The 13,302-nt window shown below is 40.7% G+C and overlaps 1 protein-coding gene across 1 annotated transcript in view; it reads right to left on the bottom strand.

Annotated features, from left to right (window-relative positions):
• Positions 1-13,302, bottom strand: part of GRIN2A (glutamate receptor, ionotropic, N-methyl D-aspartate 2A) — a gene marked incomplete at both ends in the record, with an annotated part of 48,381 nt that overhangs the window by 24,581 nt on the left and 10,498 nt on the right. The window contains 4 exons of the mRNA XM_009077729.1: positions 1,842-1,995; positions 2,120-2,288; positions 3,757-3,962; positions 12,795-12,909. Coding sequence (XP_009075977.1) covers positions 1,842-1,995; positions 2,120-2,288; positions 3,757-3,962; positions 12,795-12,909 — 644 coding nt within the window. The remainder of the gene's footprint in view (positions 1-1,841; positions 1,996-2,119; positions 2,289-3,756; positions 3,963-12,794; positions 12,910-13,302) is intronic.

Here is a 13,302-nt window from a genome sequence, read left to right as displayed (position 1 = left end):
CATTCATGGAAACAGTTCACAAACCCAGATATTTCATGACCTGTAATCAAGTGTTATTGTTAAAAAAATAAAATTGTGTTTGACAGATTTTCGACAAATCTTTTAAAGGAATTATGTAAGATGACTATTCTTAGGCATTCACTTAATTGAAACGAGATCAGTCCGTGAATAAATTCAGTTATCTGCCTGATAGTATTTTGCAAGGCAAAACATGTTACTACTACGCACACCTCGCTGAAACACACGATCAATTCAGGCAAAGTGGCAACTTCCTCTGTGTCTGCAAAACCAGAACACACATCTGAGATCAGCCTTGATTGATTGGTGCAGTCAATCAGAGTTCCTCAAAAGACGTCGTATTCTATAGAGCACCATAAGGAGGACTCGTTTCTGCTTTTTGAGTTATGTGCATGTAGCACAGTTATAGGTATGTTAACAGTGGATGAGGAGCTCAGCATGAGCTGCAGGGTGAGCTCAGCCCAGAGAGCCAATGGAATCCTGGGCTGCATCCACAGCAGTGTGGGCAGCAGGGCAAAAGAAGTGATTCTTCCCCTCTGCTCTGCTCTCCTGAGACCCACCTGGAACACTGCACACAGTTCTGGTGTCCTCAATGTAAGAAGGACATGGAACTGTTGGAGCAAGTCCAGAGGAGGCCACGAAGTTGCTAAGAGCACTGGAGCATCTCCCCTATGGGGACAGGCTGAGGGAGTTGGGGCTGTTCAGCCTGGAGAAGAGAAGGTTGTGTGGAGACCCCAGAGTAACTTCTCAATATCTGAAGGGGCTACAAGGAGCTGGAGAGAGACTCTGTGTTAGGAACTGCAGTGATAAAACAAGGAGGAATGGGTTCAAACTGAACGAGAGGAAGTTTTAGTTAGATATTAGAAAATGTTTTTCCCTGTGAGGGTGGTGAGACACTGGCCCAGGTTGCCCAGGGAGGCTGTGGCTGCCCCAACCCTGGTGGTGTTCAATTCAGGCTGGATGAGCCTTGAGCAACCTGCTCTAGTGAGGAGGTGTCCCTGCCCAGGGCAGGGGGTTGGGATGATCTGTAAGGTCCATTCCAACCCTTAAATCCTATGATTCTATGTCCAACTAAACCAATAACACTAAGCACATTTTAGAAACCTGATAACTATGTAGCTGTGAAAATGCAAGAGCAGCCTCTCCTTTGATGGGGGCTGTAAGCAGGTTTTTAAGAGGTAAGTAAAAAGAAAAGAAATCAACTGCACTTGCAGCACATTTAGAAAACAGCCCAATGCTTATATTTCAAATCATAATTTTAACATGCTGCAATTGCATTTTAAAAAATGAGCAACTCATTTACAACTCAATGACACATCGAAATGAAAAGATACTCTCTGACTCTTTTGATTACAAGTACAGTCTCTTCCAATTTCATGTAAAAGTCTTTCATTCATATCACACATCATCAAAACCTGCTTAGGTATAACCACATTTGGGAAGTTATTTGATTACTCACTCTATTTTATTTACTTGCATCATCTCTGTAATGTGTCTTTATAGAACAGATATGAGAAATAAACTCCGTGGTTAAATGATGATTCTTGCACAGTCCCAATTTTTTGCCCCTCTGGTGTAGTTCAATCTATACCAACAATCTGCTCCTCGATGGCTATAAGCAACTTTGGTGAAAGCAAAGAGCTTTCACCTGGCAGTCTAGAAATGGCCTCACTGCTGACCCAACGGTCTTGAACACGCTAAACTGTTCCATAAGATACCTTGACAGAAACACACCAGTGCACCATATACCTAAACGAACAATTAAACCTACCAAACTTCACAGAACTGCAATTGAATGATCTGGATGGGCTGGAGAACCATACCTAGAAAAGCAGATGGTGAGACTGTGCCGTTGCTCCGTGACACCATGACACTGATCCCAGTCTCAACAAATGGCACTGAGAAGTCAACCACTTCGGAGCGCTCTTCGTTGATGGTGAGAGATCCCACGGCCATCACCGCTCGATGGTACACCACCTGGGCCACAGAGACAACACAGCACCAGCATTACTCAGTAGAGCATACCTCATTCCTCCAGAAGAATTCAACCCAAACATTGCTAAGTTCTTACTTAAGAGCTCTTTTACCTAACAGAACTTACTTCACCAATCATTCCATTCCACACATTATTGACTTTTTTGCCATGTTTCCCATTCGTCACCAGGTACAGGTCATATGTGAATTTGACAGTTTTCGACAACTTCTTCAAGATATCGATGCAGAATCCTTTGCAGCACTTCTTCACGTTGGTTCCCTCGTTAGTTTTGTTGCTGTCAACAGAGAAGAGACACATAAATATTCCTACTGGGAAAAAACAGAACCACCACATGAGCAAGCTGTGAGACAACATTTTGCCATAGTTGTCAGTGACCACATTTTTCTGAATCGATGAGGAAATAATTCACAGGATGCTTTATAGAGAGATGGTGTTTGCAGCACTAATTAATCATAACGTAGTTGCTTGATGAGACCTGGACAGAGGACAGTGGTTACCTTGTATGACATGTTTCCTGCTGCAGGATCCAGCCTAACACACTGCACTTCCACATCAAGACATGCAGCCTCCTCTGACTAATCTCTCTCTTAGGATTAGATTAAACATTTATTACTTTGACTCTCCAGACATCAGACTACATGTCATTTAGTAATTAAAGAACATGTAAGCTATAAAAAGGCACAGCAGTTCTCCGTACTGGAAATGGATGCATCTTCTCAAAGTGCACCTTTTCCTGCACTTTGAGAGGGTGAATTTCAGGCCACCTCGGAGTGCAATGACTCAGACTTTCCTTCTACCATTTTTTTTCTGAAATGTTCATTTTGTGGCCTCTACGAACTTTTTAGTATAAGCATCTTTAGAAGCCAAGGCAATATTTTACAGCCTTTGAAAGAATTCAAAATTAAATTAAAACTAGTTCAGAACCTACGTACAGTTATGCAAAAATAATTTAAAAAAAAAGAATATTACTCTGGACTTCTGGAAATGTGCACAATCATTTAGCGGTCTCTGGAAAATCTGCAGAAACTTGCAACATATTCCCTATCATCTGCTCAATAAAAATTCTGTTGTTACTACATTCAGTTCATAAGAACACAGACCAAAGCACAGAATGGGTGAAACACCAATGATAAATGTGCAATCAAAACTTTTCCACTCATTTCTAATGACTGCTCTGAAGTTACAGAGCAACCAAAGCAGGAGACTTTGCTCCTGATGGTAAGACACAGTGCTGTTTTATGCTGGAGTAGTTTATCCTATACCTGATTTCAACATAAACATACATTTTCATTAGGAGACATTCTCAAATTGTTAAAGACTAATGAAAACAGGCAGATCTCAACATAACTGGAAACAATTCAACGAGGACTCATTAAAACAGTCCCATTTTATAACCCAATCTACTTCCATGTGACTGAAAAAGGCTAATTCTCACTGACTTTGAATTTACTATAAACTTACTATCTTGTCATTAATTCAATGTGACTTCCATGTGCATAACCAGAACCTCTCAGCTTTTTAAAAAGGAAGATGTGCAAACAAGAGCATACCATGTGGGGAAGAGAAAAAGAAAGAGGACATGAAATACCAAAGGAATAGCAAAGAGAGGAGGCAAGAGAAAAAGAACAGCAAAGAATCAGAACCCAATTATCCAATGAAAGGAGGAAAGAAAAGAATGAGAAAATAGGAGAATAGATTTTGCACTCAAGGGATAAAAAAAGGAATGTTGTGTATTTACTCACTTCAGTTTGACAAATTTCCGGCACGGCACGGTGTTTTTTTGGCAACTTTCCATCAAAGGATCCACATCCTCCACAATGACAAATGGAGCCTCCTCCAGGGTGACAATGCTCAGGTGGTTGTCGTCTGGGTCACTGTCTGCGAAAGAGCTGAACCTTGGCCACACAGAGTACTTGAGGCTCAGGGAGTTGTTCTCCCATTTCCCCACCTGAAACATCAAGATTCACAGGCTGCTGAGAGCTGCTCGCTGGGGTTTGACAAATGGGATCTAATGTTCAAAGTGCTGAGATTCAGGTACAGCAAATTACATTTCCAGGACAGTTGTTTTGGGGGTTTGCTATCAAAATCACTTTAGAATTTTTAGTCATTGCATGAAGTAAGAAAATGGAATAAAGACAAATAAGGTAAGATTATTTTAATAGGTAACTGTTCTATAAAGACTCAATGTCATCAGTGAACACTATTTATGACCTGGCTATAGGTGCACTAAAATTTGACATGCAGCATTTCCATTTGAGCCAGAACAACAACCAAGAGTCTGTATTTGTAATCACGACCATTTGAAGTAGTAAGAAAAAAACCTCTCAACAGAACAGAAAATGCCAAAAACCTAATCCACACACACATACCCAAAGCATTGGAATGTCATTTCTGTATCTTCCCAAGAAAAAAGACTCTTCTATTCTTATGGTTTGAAAAGCCATTGTGGAAGCCTTTGCCCCAGGGTTCCATCACACCTGAGCCAGGCCAAGCCACATTTTTAATGAGAAGTTTTATTAGATACAGTTCTCATTAGAAACAACGTTTTACTCCGCTTCAGCCAATGCCAACTGTTGGAGAGTTCAAGAAATCCATTCACATTAAAATTGCCTGTTTATTTGCTATTCAGAATTATCCCTTCTAAACTAACCTACATTGCCAGATCACCAGAAGGAGTTACACAATTCAAATATTTTTACAAGTCTAGAATTATTTTTTTCAGATTGTGTTTAACTACTTTGTATCCATACATCTAATTGCATGTTTTATGAGATGACAGATAATATAAACAAGCTAGCAATCCACATAATTTATAGCCTAATGCATTTTAACAAGTCTTGAGTTGCTTAAACTAAACAAATGACAATACAATCATGAGACTGTTAAAATATTTCTTTTGCAAGGAAAATGGTGGGAATTAACAGTACAGTGAGAGACTCAGGTCCTTAAAAAAGAAATAAAAAATGCAAAACAAATTGTCATTACTTTCTGTCTTCTAAAGAATTGAAAACAAATCAGAAAAATTCCTGAAGAACATGATTTATATCCATTCCTATTTAGGGAAATGTATAAGCATGACCTTTGCAGATTCCTTTCCATCCTGTTGATAAGTCAAGATGTTTGGCTGAACTTTAATGAGGGAGGCAGAAATGCCAAATCTCTACACACTTCAATTAGGAATTCTCACTTAAATCCATGGGAAATGTATCTATGATTACTGTAGATGTACAGGTCAAGTATGAAATTAAATCAAAACACAAAGGATGAAGCCTTTGTGGGAAAAACTGTTTCAGACACAGGGAAACAAATGCATTGTTTCTGTTTAACTCTGCACGACGCAGTCCTAACGCAGGAACAATTTAATGCCCAAGTTAGGGCACACAATGGCACTCCCAGCAGCCTGTGCTGCTTTACATGAGCTTACACAGAGTCACTCCTAGCCCTAAGTATGCCATGAAACTGGCCATCTGGAATGGGGAGAGTTCTAGCCAGCACAGTGCTTCAGTCAAACAGCAAACGTGCCAAGGAATACGATGAATTCCAGAAGCGGAAAATGTGCCCAACCGTCTGCCTAGTCCAACCATCACCGAGAAATGAAACATTTGTGTTTGTGTGGTCAGGACAATAGCAGGGGCAGCACCTGCCTTGCTAAATCACTCCATGAGGAGAAACATCTGCCTGAGCCACAAACACATCCCCTGCATCGCTGTATTCCCAACAGGAACACGAGCTGCTCCCCACAACGAGGCCACTGATCCTATCAAAAACATAACAGCTGCTCTGGTGCTGTTAAAAGAAGAACCGTGGTACAGATATTCTTCCTGCAACATTCTCTAATTTTAATGAGAAATTATTTGAAGATTAGAACACACGAATTTGAAGGGGAAGATACAAGCCTCCAATACAGAAGAGCAATGAACATTCGCTCGGCATACTCTTTGCAGAGTATGAAACAATCTTCCTGGCCAGTATATCAAAGACTAACAGATTCATGAAAGTAAAACTGTGGTAAACTCCTCCATAGGCTAGAAGCCCATTGCCTCTACTGTGGGAATGACATACAAAAATTCTAATTCATGGCCAAAGGAGTGGGATGTTCATAAAAACTACAGTTTCACTAGTGAATCAAACCCTTGGCTCACTACTGTAGTTGCAAAACTCAGCTCCAAGCACAGACGTGCAACGGTGCATATACCATTGTATTTCTTTGTAACTTGTACATTCTTTCCTATTTTCTTCCTCTTCACATGCAGTCTGAAATATTCCCTTTTGTTTAACCTCTACAGGGCACAGGAAGGAAAGCAGTAAATAGCTGAGAGAGCAGCAGAGCTTTGTTTGAAGCCAATCACAGGGTCCTCATCTCATCCACAGCTGCCTAAATCACCTTACATCTGACCTTATGGCATATGTACTTTGGCCACCTCCTCCATGCCTATTCAGGTTTTGGAGACTGAAGCCAAGGAGGGTGATAGTGAAGAGTTTGGCATGTTTCTGTGTAACATCTAGACAAACACAGCTAGCCAAAGACAGACAGACAACTGTTGTACCTCACAGAAATGTCCTCTCCCTAAAGCAGTGTCTAAACAACGTAATGATGATTGACACAATCCTCTCCGGCCACCTCCTCCATGCCTATTCAGGTTTTGGAGACTGAAGCCAAGGAGGGTGATAGTGAAGAGTTTGGCATGTTTCTGTGTAACATCTAGACAAACACAGCTAGCCAAAGACAGACAGACAACTGTTGTACCTCACAGAAATGTCCTCTCCCTAAAGCAGTGTCTAAACAACGTAATGATGATTGACACAATCCTCTCCACACACCCTCACCCATCAAGCCTAAGAGCAAGTCCAGATCCTTAGCAGAGCTTCCTTGGGTGCCAATGTTGGCACGAAAAGAGAGTCTGTCACACCGGCATATCTCACCAAAAACAAACAAATAACTCGGTCCTGTCACCCTCCTCCCAGCAGATGGGAACTGTGTGCAATACACAGTCATCAAAGCTTTGTAAGAAAAAATGTTACATGACAATGTGGATACTAAATGCACTCCCAGGACCAGCCAGCCAAACCTTAGAAAAGAGAAGGATCTTGTGGGATGTTCCTTTTACATTGAACACACAGATGTATTGCCGACACACTTTTTCAGCTGTCCCAGTTAGGAGAATAGTGCTGAGCAAATGCAAAATCTAATTCATCTTGCTTTATAGGAAAACTATCTACTACTTTTATTTCATCACACTTTTCCACTTACAAGGAAGAGCTGCTCCAGCAAGTTTTAAGTCGATAACTAGTAAGTATAAATGGTGCTTGTCACATTAGCAGTAACAGCTGCAGAACAAAGCACAAGAGCAAACCCTTTTCTCCTGCTCTACACCTTCTGCTGCAAACCTTTGTGTCACCTCACGTTTCTGGAGGTCTACATTTCACAGGGGCACTCTAAATTTCAACGACAAAATATGACGCGAGCAGTTTCATGTCTTATTAATAAGAAGTGTTTTACAGTCCTGTGTGGTTTGAGCACATCCATTTAAAAAAGCCTTTGAAGTTTCCAAAATTTGCTGCAAAAATCTCATATGGGGTATGGAAATGTCCCACTCTACCCTCAGGGCTGCTCCTGATGAGTCCTGTGACCAGCTGGGCTCAAAGGAAAACACAGGACCCAAAGAGATCATAAACAAACAGGAGAAAGAAAAGCTACAACCTCCTGAAGCCTCGTTTTTCAACACAGAATTATTAATTAGCACTCACCAAATCCTCAGTGCTGGGTATAGTTTTGGTTCTGGGAAATGCTCCAGATAACTCTATATAGTACAAGAGTTCAAACTCATGCCAAAGAAGCCATTACATGAGTTGATTATGTCATTAAAAAAGAGCGAAACAAATTGACAGTTTTTCCTTCACCCTCCCATGAAGGAAGATTTCTTGTCACCTGTGCACTCAGTGAAGATCTTACAACTCTCCAGAAATTTCCACACAGCTGTACCTTTACCTGCAGAGAGGAAGAGCTGCCCTGAAAATCTTCCTGTTCTTTCATCTCCTCTCTAACATTGAACAGGAGCAAAGCACACCAGCTCTGCTTCCCATGGGAGCTGCAATTCCTTTAGAGCAGCCAAGAGGTGGGAACTCTCCCCCTTGGGAATACCTGCTTTAAGAAATGCTGCGTAATAATTGGTGCAATTCAAACAATTCAGCTCAGTAAAGGTCAAAGGAAAAGGCCTTTAGGCTAAGCAAAACTCATTGATACAGAAAAAATATGCAATTTTCAGCTGGCAGTAAATGTCAGAATAGGCATATTTACAGGAAGACTAAATACATGAAGCAACAAGGATGGAACAGAGGAAATGACAACCCACCAGATGTTAAAGAGCACACTGCTGCTTCTGCTGTGGGCAAAGGGAATGTGTCACATTATGCCACAGAGCTGCTGACAGAAGATACATCAGCAAATACATCACTAGCTCACGCAATTCCACCTGTTCTACTTAAAATATAGGATTTCTTCTTAACTTTTGGGGAATGTCTATCATGAGACATCAGGATCCTTCAGCTGCCACAACTCGTATCAATTGAGATATCACAAGAAACTACCCTGTACCATCTCAGGGAGTTTTATCATCACTGTACTCTGACAAAAAGCTCTGACAGAATCTGCCTGAGTGTTAGGTTTCTCAGTCCTTGCCCAGTGAAGTCAGCTCTGCCATTAGAAATGGAGCTGTCTGTTCTCAGCTACGTGATGGTGGATGTTAGTAGCCAGATGGAGCTCTCTGGGAAGACCTTGGTTCATTTATTCCAGGCAGGAATCATGCACCCTCTGCCCACTCATTCCTACTCAGATACAAATGTGTACAACCTCACACAGAGCCCAGAAATCTGGCATATGCTAGTTAATCAGAGTAAAATCAAGCTCTGCGTTAAATCCTGCGTTAATAGAAAGTTACAGATGACAGGTAACGTTGAGCATAAACCTGGATGTACCCAACAGTTCTTGCAGGGGTGTTTAACTAGCACTTGTGCCCTGTAGCACACAAATTCACCAGAATACAGAGGACCATGGTCATTTTCTCTGTATCTACCTGGGAGCACCAGTAAAAATTGGGTTTAGCCTGGAACTCATCTTTACCCATGGAACACACTCATCTTTAAATGTTATAGAGTCCTCCCCACCTTGCTTAAAACGTTGGGTACAAACTGAAGGAGGGAAAGTCTAGCTTGGATGTGAAGAAAATGTTTTTTCCTGTGAGGGTGGTGAGACACTGGTACAGGTTGCCCAGGGAGGCTGTGGCTGCCCCAACCCTGGTGGTGTTCAATCCAGGCTGGATGAGCCTTGAGCAACCTGATCTAGTGAGGAGGTGTCCCTGCCCAGGGCAGGGGTTGGGGCTGGATGATCTGTAAGGTCCATTCCAACCCCTAAATTCTATGATTCTATGTGATAAGCCCTGCTAATTAAATAGTCTACTTTTACCCCTGCTAATTATATTCTAGTATGTTATTTTAATATTGGATTGGTTGGTTTTATTTCTACATTTAAAAAAGGCAGAGCAGTAGACTGTGAAGTTGACAACTTGGCAAAGTTAATGGGCCAGGTGAGACAGTCAGGTCACACCTCACTGAGGGAAGCTTAACGTGGGAGCTGCAGCTGAGTCTGCTGGACCTCTGAGGATTTTTTTTTTTTAGTACTAGCACAGTGGTATTTGGGCAACACCGTTAACTCTGGCAAATTTATCGAGTTTCACTGAAACAAGCACATTAAGCTTGTCTGCTTAAAAATCTCCTGCCTGAGAACAGCATCCCCTTTGCCTGTCAAGATTAGCAGCAAGAATATGAATGTTGGTGTCAGAAGTTTGAGTAGCTGCTTTAGGATCTGTCAAAATATCTTGCTGGATGCCTGAGAAACATGTCCAAAAAGTGATTTTCAGTCTTCAAACTATTATCATCCAACAAGATTTTTTCCACATCTGATATGGGACAAATTCCTCAGTCAACCTCATTTACATGTGAAGTTACCACCTCAAAGTTTCAATACTGAGTCACTTGTAAAGGCAAAGGAACTTATTTTTTGAGGGGTAAGATGTCTGCTCTCCAACTATGGTATGGATTTTCTATAACCTCCAGCTTTGAGTCAGATATTTCAATTTTGAGACCAAGGAAAAATTGTGCTTGAGTAAAAGCAGATTAAAAAGCAAACTAAAATTGAGTCTTCATAATAAATCCTGGATTTTCAGGAGAGTACCAGGTAATAAAATCTTCACAATTACACTTTCCACATAAATAATGAAGCAGCTACTCACGATTTCTGTGTACATTAGTTACATTACAAAGACTAACATTCTGCTGTATTGTCAGTTTCTCAAATGAGTCAAACATTTCATTAGATTCTAGGACTTGATGTTTTCCATATAGGATTGAGGATATTTCATAAGACTTCAATAAAACAATTCTGTGACACTCACTGCCATGGTGTAATAGGAAGGAAAAACATCTGCCTGCCTGGAAATGCAGAGCAGAAAATGTTAGATCCCAGATGAGTAACTTTGACAGTTTTAAAATTGAGCAAAACAGTGCAAGGAGAAAGGAACGAGAATAAAGAAATTGACTAGGAGATATCTGCAACTTGGAGAGTACATTGAGATAAGACTAGAGATGTTCATATAAACCAGGGGATAGGCAAGAGCCTCCTCAAGCCTCTGAGACAAGGAACTGAAGCACACAGTGATGCTCTGCTGATAAAGATGTGGGGTGTCCTGAGATAGCTGAGAGCTATGTCCAGATTGCCAGGATAATTGATTAGTCAGTTTATTTGTCTTCATCCACAGAGGCAGGGATCAGCTTGTGGTCAGAAGAATAATTCTGGTGGTGACAGCCTGTTCTTGGCTGCCTCTCACTTCTCCCCTCTGACACAATTAGACCTGGCCCCCTTCCCACGTCCTGTGAGGAGCAGCAGCCAGAGAGCTGCAGCAAGGGGCAGGTTGTCTCTCCCACACACACCTCACCTGCTCTGCTACCAACAGGGCTCCAAGGCAAGGAGCAGAGAGCAGCAGATCCAGCAATTTTTTTTTTTGGGCAGGAGACTCCCTTCAGTCACTTTTTTTTTTCCTCAGATGGAAAACTGTGCACAGACAAATGTAAGGATCAGCCTCCAGAGCATCTTAGTGGTGGAGTGTGCACTGCTGCTGGACAACATGCACAGGTAGACACACCAAGACCTGCCCCAAATCAGCATTCTCTCGTCACTTGAAGGTTAAAACAGGCTCAAGCTATTTCTTGGAAATATATCCTGTATTTCTTTGATGCTGTTAGCTTGTTTTTTTAAACATCAAACCCATCTCTCCTCTTTGAATGGTCTCTTTAGTGAAGTTTCAAGGTACAAAATGTATGAAATTATTTTAACATGAGCATTGTTGGCTGCCTCTTTAAGCATTTTCTCCCTTTGGCACCTCATACTAACAATACTCCCCAAGCAGTACAATAAATTTTCCAGTACATTATATATGATAGGCAGACTGTTGAAGAATATTAAAACAGGCTAAGAAATTTTCATAATGGTTAGTGAGCAAAAGATTCTTCCAAGGATTCAGATTGACACATTTGGAGTGGATTAAATTTATCCAGAGAATTAAATTTACATCAAATGAACATAAAGAAATACACAGCACAATCTAGGACTCCTCTCTGTGTTTTGCATGACTAGCATATTTACTGAGATGTCCTTCAGTCATTCTGATTTTGTCATTATTATTCATCATCATGAAGAGTCTTGTAGTCTTACAAGCTGAAGATTTAAGTTGATTTTATGGGTTCCTAAAACTATAAGGAAAAGAATTCATAAATTTCAGCAGCAATTTAGATAATGCAGGATCATACTGCATGAATTTAAAATGAAACTAGTGGATGATAAAGATGTAGATTTTCCTACAGTTTCATATTACAAACAGTTACTAAGTTCCCCTGTTTTTAAAGCACAGGACCACAGATAACTTCCAAAACTCAAAGTCAAAACGATCACAGGCTAAGGTTGGAGTTCTAAAGACACTCATGATCAACATTTTCAATTATTATTTGCATATATAATCAAGCCTGATACTAAGACAGTTTTCCTTCTAGTCTGCATAGAGGTTTGAGGAGATCTCTTGTCTACCTGGAGTAGTCAAGATTTTGAAAATTTTAGGCAAACATTGTCAGGATTATCTTCCAATTCAACAGGAACTTCAGTTTTTGGAAAGAATCATAGAATTTTTCTAATATCTAAGCTAAATTTCCCCTCCTTCAGTTTGAACCCATTACCCCATGTCCTATCACTGCAGTTCCTAACACAAAGTCCCTCTCCAGCTCCTTGTAGGCCCTTCAGAGATTAAACATTGCTATGAAGAAAATGCAGTTTTACTCTGAGATCTGTTCAAAAAACACAAAACCAAGCAAATAAAAGGACTGGAATTGTCAAGATACAAAAATCCATCCAAATCTAAGTTTCTGAGGACCAAACGTTTGGAGATTTTTCAGACATCATTTTATTTTAACGAATTCTAAGAAGAAATGGAAACGCAAGGTGTGTTCCACAGAAATCTTAAATCCACATGGCTTCTCTTCACTGATCTGTTCCTTTCCCTGCTAAAACTCCTCAGACATACAGGGAAAATTAGCTTTTCTGAGCTGTTATGACAAAGCCACTAGAGCAGAACATCATCACTGACATGTCTGACGTTGATCTGTCTACTCATCATTCTCAAGGTTCTACCAAGTCTCTCCAACCTCCTCATGTCTCATTCCCAGAGGTAACTCTCACCTTCTCCCACTCCCGATCGTTGTTCAGCACGATCACCACCAGCCTGGGGTGTGCCTGATAACCATCTGCTGTAAAGGACAGATCTCTACCTTCCCAAGTCACATTCATCATAAACCTAGAAGACAAGGTAAAAAAAAGGTCAGTGAAAAATTAATGAGCAGCTAGTTCAGTCATCAGAACCACTGATTAAATACATGCACCAAATCCTGCACTTGCAGCGTGGGGATTTGGAGCATTTCAGGGCAGTTCATAGTATAAAACAAAGCAAAATCTTGTTTATGTATGAATTGTAATGTAGATATCATTTTTAAAGCAGCTTCTACATTATATATGACCTGTTCACCCCAGGAATAATCTTTCTGGCACACTGCACAACCTCACCATCTTTTCAGGACCATTTTAAACACATCTACATCAGCTCTGTATGTAATATTATACTTATATATTGTCTGACTGAGTAGTACTCAGAGCAAAGTGCATCTGCTCTGTCTTTCCCTGTTCAGACCTC

The sequence above is a fragment of the Acanthisitta chloris genome, unplaced genomic scaffold (assembly GCF_000695815.1).
Source record: "Acanthisitta chloris isolate BGI_N310 unplaced genomic scaffold, ASM69581v1 scaffold36796, whole genome shotgun sequence".
NCBI lineage: Eukaryota > Metazoa > Chordata > Aves > Passeriformes > Acanthisittidae > Acanthisitta > Acanthisitta chloris.
Note: the sequence above shows the minus strand (reverse complement) of the source record. Positions and strands in the feature narration are given on the sequence as shown.